Consider the following 17,049-nt stretch of genomic DNA (forward strand, 5'->3'; position numbering starts at 1 on the left):
TACCCCCAGTAAGGGGCCCAGGCCCCGATGCACCCTTCTGCAGAAGCTGCAGCACAGAAGCAGAAGACCACTATTTAAACAGTATATATCCAAATGCAGAAATGCAGAAAAATGGAGCACTCACCAGGTCTTTAATAGAGAAAACTTATTTATTTCATCAAAGAATGCATGGCGTTCTCATGGAGTGCGGGAGAGCGAACAGGAAGAAGGAGGTGGGGGAGTGGGATGGGCTTCCCACTCCCCCACCCCCTTGTTCCTGTCCGCTCTCCCGAACTCCATGAGAACGCCATGCATTCTTTGATGAAATAAAGAAGTTTTCTCTATTAAGGACCTGGTGAGTGCTCCATTTTTCTGCATTTCTGCATTTGGATATATATCTTACCTTTGATGTAAGCACCGGAACGGTCTGTCAGCTGCAGGAGTTTTACGTATGGTCCCTTCTTGAAGTTACAGTGCTGGGTAGTCTCTGTGTTGGACTTGTTTGATTGCTGTATAAACAGTGGTCTCCTTCTTCTGGACATCTGCTGGCCACATCATTCAACCCCCCCCCCCCATCCCCCCGTGCCACTTTATTTTCCCTGTGCCAAATCTTCCCCCCCTTTTTTACCCCCTGTGCCACGTCATTTCCTCTTGATCCCCCCTGCCCCCGTGCTATTTCATTTCCCCTTTATTACTCTCTCTGCAAATCGATCACCCCCTCTGCCATTTTATTCCCCCTTTATCCCCTTGTGCCACTTCATAAAGAGTGGGTGACGAATTTACACAGAGGGTAATAAAGGGGGAATGATGTGGCACAGGAGGATCAAGGGGAAATGATGTGTCACAGGGGTAATGGGGGGATAATTTGGTACAAGGCATGGGGGAATAAGGTGGCATATGTTATAAAGGGGGGGTGAAATAATACAGGGGAGGGATAAGGGGGGATTAAAAAGCACTGGTAGATTCTAATGCAGTATTGCTTTTTACCATGTTTAACAGTAATGGACATCTCTCAATAGCAGACACTTTTTTTATTCCCTGTGAGTGTCCACTATTGGGAGATTGTACTGTATATATCATTATAAAAATATTAAAGACAATTAATATAATTATCAGCAATAGTAACTTGCTTGTTTAACAGATAAAATAATTCTCCAAACTCCCCCTTAAAAAAATTATGTAAACTATATATATATATATATATATATATATATATATATATATATATATACACACACATATATATATATATTTATTTTTTTAAACACATTTAACCACATCATAAAATAGTTCTGGGTACATCACAACACAAAAAAAAAAAAAAAAAGATTTACCTGTCAGTCAAAGGTGTAATAACCAGCCGAGGTGTATTTCCTAAATATTCATAAGAGTACTGGAACTGGGCGTCACAGATATTGACAATGCATTGCTTTTGTTTGTCATCCCATCGATGTCTCAGTTGAGATAGCCAAGCAAAATCTTGAGCGCTGTTCACCTTTAAGATAAAAAATTTAATTATTAAAGAATAAAAAAATAAAAAAATTATGAATTTTGTTATGCATCTAGGTACCACCTAACATGCAGTAATAACTTCTGTATAAGCCTGCTAAAACAAGCATTCTGCATTACAGAAGCCGGTTTGGTCATCCGTATGCTCTATACTTGTATAGGAAAGAAAATCCCCCAATACTGTATATGTGAGCCATTTAGAATAGGAATAATTAGCATCTTTAAAATTAAATGAAAATGAAAGTTGCACCTATATGTAAGTTATGGCCATAAGTGAAATTGTTACAGGTACAAGTAACGTAGCATTTCAAAACAACAGTTTACAGTCTTGGTAAGGCTGCATTCACACCACGTTTTTGCAATACAGTTCTTGTATCAGGTTTTTGATGAAAAACTGATTCCTCAAAACCTGACTAAACTGTATCAAAACATGTGTACACATTTTAACCTGTATATGATTGAAAACCGTATACGGTTTGAAAATTGATGTCTGATTGCATCTGTTTTTTAAAGAAAAAAACGTATATGTATCACTCCATTAGGAATAAAGTTTCACTAGTTTGAATAAAATTCCCCCCAAAAAGCTTTCGACGTGCACTGTGCATGTGCAAAGTAAAAAAATCATATGGTGCAAACTGGATGGAACTGTATGCACATACGGTTCTGTACGGTTCCCATTGACTTCCTTGTTGAAAGAACCGTATAGGGTTTCAATACAGTTTTTCACCCAGACCAAAAACCGTGGTAGGCTACAGTTTTGGGTACGGGAAAAAACCAGATAAAACCATACAAAACGCAAAACGGACACAACCGGATGCATACGGTTTTCAATGGAGAGTCAATGCATACGGTCAATACTGTTCCACATGGTTTTCAAATTGAAATGTATACGGGAACTGTATTGCAAAAACGTGGTGTGAATGCACCCTGAGAGGGTTTCTATCTCACCAATGGAAAATCTCTAGGATATGCCCCCCTTGCTGATTCACGGGGGTCATCCAATGATCGAAAGAATAAAAGAGCCATGGTACTGCCTCCACTGGTAACATCCACTGCCTCCACTGGTAACATCCACTGCCTCCACTGGTAACAGTGGAGGCAGTACCATGGCTCTTTTATTCTTTCGATCATTGGGTGACCCCCGTGAATCAGCAAGGGAGGCATATCCTAGAGATTTTCCATTGGTGAGGTAGAAACCCTCTTAGGGTGCATTCACACTACGTTTTTGCAATACAGTTCCTGTTAGCAGGAATAACAGAGGAATAGCACAACAAAAAATTGTGATATTATGAAGAATTTAAGTATTTACCACAAAATACATTAGGAGAGATATAAAATAAATATTTGACCATAATACCTTATGCATAACAAGCTTAGCGACCACATCCCTGGCATGGACATCTATGGTGCATATTGTCATGATCTTCTGCCTGTCTCCAGGGGGGAGTTCACCCACTAACATGGTGATCAGAGCATTTAGCTGATGAATCTGGAAGGAAAGAGATAATCTTAAGGTTTAGACTGACCGATCAGGGATTCTGACATAAGAATTTAGGACACAACAACCCCACTAATGGGTCCGTTGCTACTAAAGGCTTATCACTTTTTGAAGGTATTTCTTTATAATGCAGGTTTTTCTTTTCAATAGATTTGCAATACACCAGCAAGACACTTTAAGTCAGATGTTTTTGTAAAAAACACTTTTTGCACTTCTATGATGTAAGAAAGGTGTTCATATAGACCTATACACCACAGACTGAGCAGCCAAATTGAAATGAACAGCATAGCATTTAACTTAGCCCTTCTGCTCATTCATTTTAGTGATCAGTAAGGGTCTATTCACACGGCAGAATTTCCGCTTGCAGAATTCCGCCTCAACTTAAAGCCCATAGACTTCTATAGGATTCCGCACTCCCATTCACACTTGTGAATTTCCGTTTGCAGAATTCCACAAGTGAACATTCAGAAGTGTGAATGGTAGTGTGGGATCCCATAGAAGTCCATGGGCTTTAATTTGAGGCAGAATTCCACAATCGGAAATTCTGCCATGTGAATAGACCCTAAGGCTAGGTTCAGACTACGGAATCTCCGGGCAGAAAATTTCCGCCCGGAGATTCTGAGTTCTGCCTGCGCCGACTGAATTAGTCGGCGCTAGGACAGCGCAGGCACTGCAGTCTCCTATAGACTGCTATGTGTTGCGCTAGAATTTCCGCCTGAAGAAAGAGCAACCCCCTTCTTCAGGCGGAAATTTTCTAGCAGATTTTTCATCCGGATTTTCCGCTTCACAAATTCCGAAGTGTGAATTTGTGAACGGAAAACCATTCACTACACTATGCATTATAGTAAGCGGAATTTCTGCCGGAAATTTCAAAGTGAAAATTCCAGCGGAAATTCCGTAGTCTGAACCTAGCTTAAGATTCTACTGACATGCAAGACGTTTGAGAAAGATATAGTTACCCTTAATCCCTGGGTGTCTACTTAGTTTGCTTTGTTGGTACTACACCCTTTTAAGACACACAGTCATTGGGAGGAGGAGTTTGAGCTCTAAGCTTAAGCTATTGTCTAATCGACTGGTGTCACTTTTTACTGTAAACCTGTCTGTCATGATAGTGAGGAGACCTCTAGGAAGGGATATGTAAAGATTAGGAAGTCTCGTCTAAATATTTGGCCTAGTAGCACAAATGAAAAGGATAATGGTGGTGTCCCAGGACCAAAGGCTGCCCTGTGGGCTGCGGATCTCCTCGGGCATGCCTGTTGCATCTGTGTTGGGCCCACTGTGAAAATGTTTTAATATGTTCAAGCACTTTATAATATTTACTGTATTCACTGTGTATTGTGTAATGTATGTATTGTACCTTTAAGAGAGAAAGGAGCAGTGATAATCAGGTGACCCTGTCTGCCCAATGGGAACCCCTAAATTCTCCAGTATATAGTGTAGGTGGGGGGTGGGGGGGATGGACTGGGGAGTTGCCCCAGTTTAGTCTGAACTCCAGTGTGGAAAGGAGGAGGAAGACGTGTGTCGAGAATCCTGAGGGAAACCTAAGAAAATATCTTCTCAAGTCAGCCCCAGCATTCTGCAAGTGTTCCCCCCATACAATGGTGATTCAAGCCCTGGCGGTGGTAGTAATTGGACCTTGTCAGAACCCTAGTCAGCGTGGGGAATCTTCTTATCTCTAATCTCAAGTCAGAATTATTCAAGTGGGTGAAAAGCACCATTAGTCCGCGCAAGGAAACAGGGCTCCCAAGGGTTACACTGCATCCCTTCCACTATGCTCTGTACTGTGTGTTGTACCATCTACACCTGCTCAATAAAAGACAGTTGTCCGTAACCCAATGTCTGTGTGCTTTGTAACCACAGCCCCCCCCCCCCCCCCCCCGTGTCTGGCCCAGGAGAAGCTGTCTCCACCTCAGACCATGTATAGGCTAACAGTGCCCTGGCATCACAAAGTGATAAGAATTCCTTGCACCACAAAATATTTCAGGATTATATTATAATATAGATAGTAAAAGGGAAAAAAAATCACCAACGCTGCTGATTGGCATCTGTCTGACTATACTGTGTATAGGCAGACAGCTGTAAATCAGAGACTGGTGGGTGGAAGGAGTGGCGCTGTATGGGATAAACAAAAAAATATAAGTAATATGGGGGAGATTTATCAAAACCTGTTCAGAGAAAAAGTTGCGCATAGCAACCAATCAGATCGCTTCTTTCATTTCTGAAAAATCTGGTTGGTTGCTACGGACAACTCAGCAACTTTTCCTCTGGACAGGTTTTGATAAAGCTCCCCCATAGTATATCATTTTGTTTAGAATCTTTTTAAATTCATGTTGCACTCAGATAAGACAGTATAAACCTTCTAACAGATTCCTTTTAGGCCCTGTTCACACTATGGAAATTCTGTCCAGAATTTCCTCTTAGAAATCTGCTTCCAGCTGCCTCCCAATGATTTTATTATTCTGTCACCAAAAGAATAAACATGTTCATGAAATCGAATTTGTTCAATGGGATTTTTTTTCAACACTTATTTCCACTGATAAAATTCTGCATAAAATAAGCTCTAATTCCAGGGCGGTGCAGTTTCCGGAGTGTGCCAACTGAATTCCGCTCTGAATTTCTTAATGTGACCTAGGCCAAATGTATAAACCTTTATGTAAGTTCCCAAGACGTCCTCCCCAATAGTGGCTGTAGGCAGCTAGAATGTGATCACTTAACTATAGTATGTCTGTGTGAAGGAAAGTCAGGATTTAAAGCTGTAAAACAGAAAAATGAAGCTCCATCTATCATAAAGCTATGTTATGATATTTTCAGAGTAAAAAACAACCCAACATGGTGTAAAAGGATGAACATTCTATTTAGCGAGAAGGATGAGTTAATGCCAATCACACAGGGAAATGCAATTCAGAAACCATAGTTTTCTTCGTACTAGAAAGCATAATATTTTTACAGAATCTAGAACCTAAGATGTAAAACCTGCAGGACATACCTGTTTTTTATTGTAATCTTTAAGAGCTGTTTCAAATCCTTCTTCCAACCTGTCAAATGCAATTCCGACATCAATGGTCCACCAGATCTGGGAACTGGTCAGTGCCACCTGAGCTGGGTAGTCAAAAATCCACTGTTCTCGTGGCTTATCCTCATATGCAGCCACAGCTTCAGTTATATGATACCGCACTGTTTCACACATAGTGTCCTCCACATTCCTCAGCCAATGCTCCACCTTTTAAATATATAATACACAACAGAAAATAATTTGATTATAGGCTATCACATTCTAAATACATTAGATGAAAAACTGTAGTTAACACTGATATCTTATTTTCATTTCCATATTCTCAGGTGTCAAAGTTACTTTGGCTGCCCCTGTCCAAATGTGATCCTTTAAAGAATATTAACAACCTTGAACAAAGTTGGTTTGTATTGTTCCCTTGTTTCCTGGATACAAAATAAAGATACTTTACACATAGTCTTTATTAAAAAGTTCCTACAATTTAGCTGCACTACAAGATTATGATAAACCTAGAGCAAGTTTAGCAAACAAACCTAAGTAATTGGTTTATTCCCGCAAAATGGAGATTGTCCTTCCCAATGATCACAAAAATTACAAACAGTATGTTAACCTTACCTGTCCTTTACATTGGCAAGCCACACTGAATGGGACATACTCCTTCTCTTTGCTGTACATCCCTGCTGCCTCATTTTCAACCTGCTCTTGGAAGCGGAGATCAGCAATGTTGTCGAAAAGCTTTGCCAAATGTCGTGTTACCTGAAAGAAGAGATTATGTGAGCTGTGTGTTTTGCACTTTGTGTATATAAGTATGAAAATTTTAGTTTTATCATTTGTATGTGTAAAGAAATTGATTTTCATCAGTTGTCACCTGAGACATGTCAATTTCTGCATGCATCTTCTCGAAAAAACCCTACAGTAAGGGCTGTACAGTATTACACAGCTCGACTTCCTAGATCACCACTCATTTAATAAGCGTGTGAGACAGCCCGGTACTCATATTTAATTAATTTCACATATCATGTAAGTAATATTTATTTAATTGCCATCATAATAATTATCAATAGATAAATCTTTAATATGGTGAAGATTACAACATACCTGTTTTGGCTGACTTCCTTTAGAAAGAATGTCCAGCAAATCGGCAGAGGACACAAAGTAGAAGCGAGGAAATGCCAAACGCTTTGTCTCTAAATACTGAGACAAAGCTTTCTCACACAGAGACAGTCTGAAAAAACAAGATTGCAAGTAGTCAACCTATCAAGGTCAAACCTGTCTTATGTAGACTCACCAAAACAGAAAATGCACAGAACGAAATAAAATAAACATTAAAATTTATCTTTATTGAGTCCAGAATTCCTCGGACTCAAACCTAATCAATGTATAAAATGTAAAACAGAAACACTACAAAAAAAATGATATAGTAGGATTATACAGACCGGCAAACAATCCCAAGATCAAGTCAGTCAGAATCATTAAGGGTGTATACTGGTATAATGGACTTAAATTATATTTAAATAAAAACAATCATCTCAAGATAAATAACCCTTCAATATAGTATTGTCAGGGCTGGCGTTAGGGAGGGGCAACCTGGAAAGCTTCAGGACACACTACTGCATTTTGCGGCAATATGCACAAAATTGCAGTAAAATAGCATTTTTGCCGTGATTTTGCGCAAATCGCGGCAAAATACAGTAGTGTGATTATAGCCCTAAAGCTGTCTGGGCTGCAGAGTGCCCATAGACAGTACTAACAGACTTACTATGGACCTGATAAGCCTATAGGCTAGGACTCCTGATAATGTCATCGCAGGTCTTGGAAGATCCATAGTAGGTCAGTACTGTGTGTATGGCTCTGTGTAATGAATGAAGAAAGGAGAAGGTAATAGGGGAAAGTATGGAGGGAGGGGGGGGGGGTGGATAAATATTCAATTCCAGCACATATGATTACTGCCGAACCAGTGTTGAACCACTAACAGATATTGTGGGGGGTGATTTAGGATTTTAACCCCTTGAGGACACAGCTAATTTTGATTTTTGCCATAACTCTTATATTTTTCCCATCCACAGACCATATGGGGCTTGTTTTTTTTGCACCTTCAATTGTATTTTGTAATAACACCTTTCATTCTACCATAAAATGTACATTGCAACCAAAAAAACATTATTTTGTGGGGAAATTGAAAAGAAGACTGCAATTTTGCAACTTTTGGAGGATTTTAGTTTTCATGCAGTGCACGTTAAGGTACAACTGACAGGTTTTCTTTATGCTGTAGGTCAATATAAGTTTGTTTAAAATCTGACTTTTTAATACAACTTTCTAATTTTTCCGCATACAGAGCTGCACAAAGGCTCATTTTTTTTGCGCCGTGAACTGTAGTACAGAAAGGAGCATGAAGGTGGGCATTATTACACAGTAAGGGGCACAAAAGGGGCATTTTTACAGTGTAGGGCATTAAGAGGAAAACTATTACTGTGTAAAGAATAAAATGAGCGCTATTACTGACAGGCAGCACTGAGAAGATCACTGTTATAGTATATGTGGGCGCTATTTCTGATAGACAGCACTGAGAAGATCACTGTTGTAGTACATGAGGACACTATTACTGACAGGCAGAACTGAGAAGATTACTATTATAGTATATGTGGGCAGGGGCGTAGCTATAGAGGTAGCAGAGATAGCAGTCGCACCGGGGCCTTGGTGCCTAAGGGGGCCCGAAAGCTCATCTGCCCCATAAGAGCAGTACAATAACTAGCATATGGGGCCCTTTTGCAGATTTTGCATCGGAGCCCTAAAGCTACATGCTACGCCTCTGTATGTGGGCGCTATTAGTGACAGGCAGCACTGAGAGGATCACGGTTATATTATATGTTGGCGCTATTACTGACAGGCAGCACTGAGAATATCACTGTTATAGTATATATGGGCATTATTACTGACAGGAAGCACTGAGAAGATCACTGTTATAGTATATATGGGCCCTATTACTGACAGGCAGCACTGAGAAGATCACTGTTATAGTATATGTGGGCGCTATTACTGACAGGCAGCACTGAGAAGATCACGGTTATATTATATGTGTGCCCTAGTACTGACAGGAAGCACTGAGAAGATCAGTGTTATAGTATATATGGGCCCTATTACTGACAGGCAGCACTGAGAAGATCACTGTTATAGTATATGTGGGCGCTATTACTGACAGGCAGCACTGAGAAGATCACGGTTATATTATATGTGTGCCCTAGTACTGACAGGCAGCACTGAGAAGATCAGTGTTATAGTATATGTGGGCACTATTACTGACAGGCAGCACTGAGAAGATCACGCTTATATTATATGTGGGCCCTATGACTGACAGGCAGCACTGAGAAGATCACGGTTATATTATATGTGGGCCCTATTACTGACAGGAAGCACTGAGAAGATCAGTGTTATAGTATATGTGGGCGATGTTACTGACAGACAGCACTGAGAAGATCACTGTTCTAGTATATGTGTGTGCTATTACTGACAGGCAGCACTGAGAAGATCACTGTTAGACCATGTTCACACATCAGAATTTTCATGCCGAATTCCGCATTGGAATCCGACATGGGGATTCCGCTGCAGCAGAGTCCCATTGAATTCAACAGGATTCTGTTGCACTGTGCCCATGGCATAATTTGTGTGCTAGATGTTTCCAGCACAGAAATTCCTTTTTCTGAGTCCACACAAAGAATGAACACGTTCATTCTTTGTGCGAAGTCCACACAGAATGCATAACTGTCTATGAGACGGCGCATTCATGTGCAGTCCTAGCGCTGGCAAATTATGCCCCACAGAGTTTTCATTCCATCGCGTGAACATAGCCTTATAGTATATGTGGGTGCTATTACTGATGGGCAGCATTGAGAAGATCACTGTTTATCTGTGTGCGGTGACTATTACTGTATAAAAAACAAGGTGACAGTATTAGTTTAAGGCTACATGGCAAAAATTGCCATGTCGTTCCCCTTGAATTGTGCTGAATCTCAGCTAATGTAAGTAAATGTAGACACATAGAGAGATCCACCGCAAATCAGTTCTTGCTCTTTAGGTGATTTATTACGCCCTTAAAATGGAATAATAAAATGTATGGCTTTCTGTGACCCTCCTGTGAACATACATTTTATGATGCCGGATGCGCTGGATTTCTCTACATGTGTCCTTACAACAAACATATGAATCAAAATAAGCACCTCCCTTCTTTATATGTCATCTTGACTACATGGTTCCTTTCCCAACCATAACATGCAAAGTATGTGGCAACTCCAACTAAATATTACACCTATAGAAAAAGGAGTTCCAATATACCACTTTTTTTAATTTAAAATAATTCAACTTTATTAGAATTACCGCAGCCACAAATTCATTCTGGATGGAATTATTACATTTCTCATGTTGTAGTCACAGCCATTTGTGGTTTGCAGCGCAATCTCATTTACTCTCATTAGCTGAGATGCAGCACAATTCAGGGAGCGCAACATGATGTGATCTTTGGTCACGCAATCTGGGGGCCCCATTTTTTTTTATTTTTGCCCAGGGCCACACGTAGTCTAAAATCAACCCTGAGTGTTATCACAAATTATACCGGCTTCAGCATGTTTTGCTTGAAATACCCCTGAACCAAACTTTTGCATGGACATAAATATTCTGACACTTGAAATTTAGCTCTGGCCCCTCCCATTTCTCTTGATCACCTCTGAGATTTTTCTACATCTTGATTAGATTTTTAGAAAAAATTTGGTTCGATCCAAATTTGTTCGCAGCGAATCTATATTAAAAACGGCTATTTGAAGCCTACAGAGCCTCAATAGGGGTGTAGTACACTGGGGTAGTGAAATAATACTGTTATTCAGTATGACATGCAGATTACAGGCATCGCTATTAGAATCACTGCCGCAGAGCGGCCCAATGAAAGAGCCTGGAGGTGGTATCAGTATGAGGAGACCATATAGTGGCTGAATGACACAGCTTGGATGAGGCTGAAACATGAGGAAACATACAGTGGCTGAATGACACAACGTGGAGGTGTTGGCAGCATGAGGAGATCATAAAGTGGCTGAATGACACAGCTTGGATGTGGTTGAAGCATGAGGAGACCATATAGTGGCTGAATGACACAACGTGGAGGTGTTGGCAGCATGAGGAGACCATATAGTGGCTGAATGACACAGCGTGGAGGTGTTGGCATCATGAGGAGACCATATAGTGGCTAAATGACACAGCGTGGAGGTGTTGGCAGCATGAGGAAGTCACTTAGTGACGGAACGCGTGGAGGTTTTTTGGACCGGGCATATGGGTGATATTTGCTCCCACTTCATGCAGGCCTTTCCTCCTATCTGACCTCACGTATTTATTTCTTGCTGGCATCTTTAGTTCATTTAATATTTTTTATAATTATTGTTTGCTTGGCACTTTATTTCCAGATGAACCACATGTCATTGTCTGATATCCATTGTGATACCTCTATATATAGGTTCAATTTGCACATGACACTTTACGGTTAGTTTGAGTGATCTAGGTCATACGGGGGCATTTTGCAATTATTCTTATTTTGGTAGGTGAGCCACATCGTTTCAGCCCTGGTCCGGATGAGACATATACCATGTCTCATATGTGTGGTGTGGCCCGTTATGGGCCTTTTTAAGTGGTTTTAATTTATTTTTCTGTGTCTGTCATTATTGTTGTTTTTTCTGCTATGTCAATCATGTGCTCCTAATAAAGATTGTTATATTTTTGCATTAATTGAATACCCTTGGTGTGCTCCCATGTGTACATTATTTCTGGGTTTGTTGCAGTGTTGGCTTTATATAATGTTGGCTAAGCACCCAGGTTAATTTATATCTTTCTAGCTGAGCCCCCCCACCTTTCTTTCTTGAACATATAGTGGCTGAATGACACAACGTGGAGGTGTTGGCAGTATGAGGAGACCATATAGTGGCTGAATGACACAACGTGGAGGTGTTGGCAGCATGAGGAGACCATATAGTGGCTGAATGACACAGCCTGGAGCTGGAAGCAGCATGAGTAGACACCAGGGCTTCACAATCCCTAAGATTAAAAGATGAATTTTGAAATTTAAATTGAAGATTTATAATAGCTAGTGCTACCATAAACATTTTTTTGATCCAGGCCCAGCAGCATCAGTAAACCATATATTGGCTGAATGACACAGCCTGGAGTTGGCTGAAGCATGAGGAGACCATATAGTGTTTGAATGGCACAGCCTGGAGTTGGCAGCAGCATGAGTAGACAATAGGGTTTACAATCCCTAAGATTAAAAGATGAATTCTGAAATTTAAATTGAAGATTATGGGTAGCTAGTGCTACCATAACAAAATGTTTATTCCCAGACCCAGGCCCAGCAGCATCAGTAAACCATATGTTGCCTGAATGACACAGCCTGGAGTTGAATGAAGCATGAGTAGACCATATAGTGTTTGAATGGCACAGCCTGGAGTTGGCAGCAGCATGAGTAGACACCAGGGCATTACAATCCCTAAGATTAAAATATGAATTCTGAAATTTAAACTTAAGATTTTGGGTAGCTAGTGTTGACATAACAAAAATTTTATTCCCAGACCCAGGCCCAGCAGCATCAGTAAACCATATATTGCCTGAATGACACAGCCTGGAGTTGGCTGAAGCATGAGGAGACCATATAATATCTGAATGGCACAGCCAGGAGTTGGCAGCAGCATGAGTAGACACCAGGGCTTCACAATTACGAAGATTAAAAGATGAATTCTGAAATTTAAACTGAAGATTTTGGGTAGCTAATGCTACCATAACAACATTTTTATTCCCAGACCCAGGCCCAGCAGCATCAGTAAACCATATATTGCCTGAATGACACCGCCTGGAGTTGGCTGAAGCATGAGGAGACCATATAATATCTGAATGGCACAGCCAGGAGTTGGCAGCAGCATGAGTAGACACGAGGGCTTCACAATCCCTAAGAAAAAAAGACGAATTTTGAAATTTTAATTGAAGATTTAGGGTAGCTAGTGCTACCATAAAAAATGTTTAGGCCCAGACCCAGGCCCAGCAGCATCATTAAAACATATATTGGCTGAATAGCACAGCCTGGAATTGGCAGAAGCATGAGGAGACCATTGAAACTTATTATTTTTAAATTTAAATGTAAGATTTTTAAATTTAAATTGAGAGTTTTGAAACTGAACTTTTAACTCCCAAGTTTTAGTGTCCCGGGCCCCGACGTTTGGGTACAAAGGAGTCACATGTCACATGGCAGCACAATTTCAGAGCCTGGAGGTGCACAAAGAAACAAGGAGCCTCCAAGGAGGTGGCGGACATCAGGAGGCGCTGGACACACTCGGAGGGTAAAATCAACTTTAATCACACATCATGCAACGCGTTTCACAGATTATCTGCTTCATCAGATGCCTGATGAAGCAGAATCTGTGAAACGCGTTGCATGATGGGTGATTAAAGTTGATTTTACCCTCCGAGTGTGTCCAGCGCCTCCTGATGTCCACCACCTCCTTGGAGGCTCCTTGTTTCTTTGTGCATCTTTTCGAAGGTGGACCGGCTGCCGGCATACTTACACACAAGCCCTTTTCCATTGTTACAATTGGCGAGTGTAACATTCTGGGTGAGCATTGTAATTACCTCTGTTCACCCTGGTTTTTAGTGGTAATGCGCTAGGTAGCGCCCTCTCTATTCCTTTCCTGTTTTTAGATAGAGCCTGGAGGTGACATCAGTAGGAGGAGACCATATAGTGTCTGAAGGGCACAGCCTGGAGTTGGATGAAGCATGAGGAGACCATATAGTGGCTGAATGGCACAGCCTGGAGGTGGCTGATGCATGAGGAGACCATATAGTGTCTGGCACAGCCTGGAGTTGGCTGAAGCTTGAGAAGAGACCATATAGTGGCTGAATGAGACAGCCTGGAAGTGGCATCAGTATGAGGAGACCATATAGTGTCTGAATAGCACAGCCTGGAGTTGGCGGCAGATGAAGAGACAATAGGGCCTCACAATCTGTAAGAGTAAAAGATGAATTTTGAAATTTCCATTGAAGATGTATGGTACCTAACACTACCATAAACATTTATAGATAATGTCCTAGGCCCAGCAGCATAACTAAACCATGTAGTTGCTGAATGATACAGCCTGGAGTTGGCTGAAGCATGAGAAGAGACCATATAGTGGCTGAATGAGCCTGGAGGTGGCAGCAGCAGCATCAGGAGTCCTGAAAGTGACCCGGGGACAGAGTGGTGCAGTAGGTTGCAATACCAGAACCCGGTGACGAAGGTGGGTGAATAAAGGTCTGATGCGGAGGAATGTTTGTAACTGGGGAGCAGTGCCTTAAATCTGTTTGGCACTATCCATATTTGAGAAGTGTTGGTGTGGCACCATGGTCAATCTACTCTCATGCATCAGGCATTGGTGGTTGGAAATCCTCGCTGATCCATTTCTGATTTATCTTCACAAAGGTCAGTCTCTCCACATTTTTCGAGGACAGACGCGTTCTCCTCGGTGTGACTATGGCCCCGTCACACTAAACACATGCTCTAATGGCACACTACTGGCCGTGCAGGACAGCTGGCTCAGCCTTTCCAGTCACAGCGCATGTAAGATGTTCTTCCCGTTGTTAGTCACCATGGTTCCTATTTCCAGTTTTCGTGGAGTAAGCCATGCTGCAATTTCTTTACGAATGACTTTAAGCAGTTCCTCCCCTGTGTGACTCTTTTCGCCAAGGCAAACCATGTAAAGAACAGCGTGACATCGCCATGCCCTGCACACATGGTATGCTGAAGGGCCACTGACACTTGTCTGGGCAGTGGAGGCTGAGGACATGGTGGAGGATGAGGAGGTAGAGTCGCACACTGTTGCAGGACCAATGGGCTGAGAGAGTGGAGGAGGAAGCAGCATGATCTGTCCAAGTTGGGGTTGTGGCTGTGCAGGAACCACATTCACCTAGTGAGCCTTAAAGGACATGTATTGTCCCTGACCATAGTTACAGCTCCAGACGTCGGTGCTGCCGTGCACTTTGGTACACACAGACAGGCTCAAAGACTGGACCACCTTCTCTTCCACAAAATTGTGCAGGGCTGGTACTGCCTTCTTCACAAAGAAATGACGGCTTGGCACTCTCCCCCTCAGCTCGGCACAAGCCATCAGTTCTCTGAAAGGTGCAGAGTCCACCACTTTAAAAGGGGAGGACTGCAGCACCAGCAACTTAGACAGGAGCACATACAGCTTCTTCGCTATTGGATGAGTGGGCACATACTGTTGTCTCTTGGACAGGGCTTCGCCGATGGATTGTTGGCGGAATGGCTGACTAAAAGTAGGAGGAGCAGGAGCATCTGGAGCGACAGAAGGAGGGTATGACACACAGTTCCCTTCGGCTGAGGTGGTGGAGCCTTGGCTGGCTGAAAGAGGGAGCGGTGTGCCACTGGGTCATTCAGCAGTCTGGACCACTACATCAGAGCCACGGTTCTCCCAGGCTGCTTTATGGTGGTGAAGCATGTGTTGACGCAAAGCCGTGGTGCCAACATTGGGACCCTGGCCACGCTTAAGCTTCTGCCAACATATCTTGCATGTGGCTATGTGAACCTCCTCCGGATGCTTGATTAAAAACTGTCACACTGCCGAGTAGCTGATTTTCCCACCAACAGCCCGCACTAATTGTCTGCTACTGCCGCTGTCTCCAGGAACCCTTGTTCCACTACCTCCTTGGAAAGTAGGCTGCCGCGAAGCAGGTGGTCTCCCCCAGGCACGTTTGGCTCCAGAATTTCCACTTCTGCAATCATGTTGACTGCCAACCATGCTACCGCCTAGCTGGCTCAGCTGCTGCCTCACAGGCAAACTCCAACTCTCTTCTCCTGATGATGACGAAGCCACTTCTGCACCCGGGCTCCCAATTGCGATCAGCTTCATCATCATCATCAAGTGTCTGCACGTCACTGATGTCCTCCTCAGGTTCCTCAACAGTATCTGCTTCAGGATCCTGAACCCTGGCAACACCGCCTCCCATGTCACTCTCCTCATCACTACATGCCTGCCTAGCGGAGGAAGCGGCGGATGTCTCCTCCACTTCTTGACTGGGCAGCAGCTACTGACTGTCCTCTATTAGATCGTCCTCAGTGAATAGTGGAGCTGAACCCACAGCATAAGATACTTCTGTAGGGAAGGGAACAGCATAGGACACAGGCAATGGGATGACAGGGACTGCTCCCGGGCCATGTCAACTGAGGGTTGTGTCTGAGGAACCCACCGACTGTTGACTGGGGGTGTCAGATGTCACTTATGAGGAAGTGGATGACCGTGTTAACCAATCGACAACGGCAAATGGGTTGCTGGTCAAAACGCAACCGCTAGCTGATAACGGGAGCTCAGGCCTCTCGCTGTGACTCCTGCTGCCACTCGCCCCTAGTCTGCTGCAACCTCTGCCTGAAGGATTTAGGCCTCTGCCACTCCTCTGTGCACATCCTGGCACTTCTCTGCCTGACATGCTTAGTGCGTATATGAGGGGAGTACAATACGCTTCACTACACTTAAAACAGTATTTGTCTAGAACACCAGCAGGGGTGCACTTTTGGCTGGCCTTTCACAGTATGTAGGCCCTTGATAGATTAACAGGTACAAATTAGTACACTACTTAGATGTACGTATGCGTTATGCACTGATGAGGGCAGGAAAATGCGCTACAGTACCCTTAAAAAAACATATTTTTGTAAAACAGCAGCAGTACACAAAAGTGCTGCAACCAAAAAAAAGCTGTGTACGAAATACAAATGATTTTTTGTGGAACAAAGACACTGAATTGTGCTGAAAAATTTTTCCTGCCTCCTCTGCTAAGGTTTATGAAGTTGAGGCAGGTCGTTGAAATGTATGAGGCAACACACAGCTACCTGCCCCTCTCTGTAATACTATGCAGAAGAAAGTGACTGGGAGGTTAATGCCTGCAGCAAAAATTATTTTTAGTGAAAAAAACAATGCTCTCCATCCACGAAAACGCTGATGTGACTAGGAGCATGTTAAACTCTGCTGGATTGCGCTTTTCTCTG

At 42.6% G+C, this 17,049-nt stretch overlaps 1 protein-coding gene across 3 annotated transcripts in view; it reads right to left on the reverse strand.

The window, feature by feature from the left end:
* The window catches only part of DNAH11 (dynein axonemal heavy chain 11), a 324,054-nt gene that overhangs the window by 209,837 nt on the left and 97,168 nt on the right, over positions 1-17,049 (reverse strand). For all 3 annotated transcript variants that reach the window (XM_056519699.1, XM_056519698.1, XM_056519697.1), the window contains exons 29-33: positions 7,095-7,221; positions 6,612-6,752; positions 5,973-6,206; positions 2,846-2,977; positions 1,314-1,474 (exon numbers count right to left, since the gene is read on the reverse strand). In XM_056519699.1, coding sequence (XP_056375674.1) covers positions 1,314-1,474; positions 2,846-2,977; positions 5,973-6,206; positions 6,612-6,752; positions 7,095-7,221 — 795 coding nt within the window. The remainder of the gene's footprint in view (positions 1-1,313; positions 1,475-2,845; positions 2,978-5,972; positions 6,207-6,611; positions 6,753-7,094; positions 7,222-17,049) is intronic.

This window comes from Hyla sarda, chromosome 5 (assembly GCF_029499605.1).
Source record: "Hyla sarda isolate aHylSar1 chromosome 5, aHylSar1.hap1, whole genome shotgun sequence".
Taxonomy (NCBI): Eukaryota; Metazoa; Chordata; class Amphibia; order Anura; family Hylidae; genus Hyla; species Hyla sarda.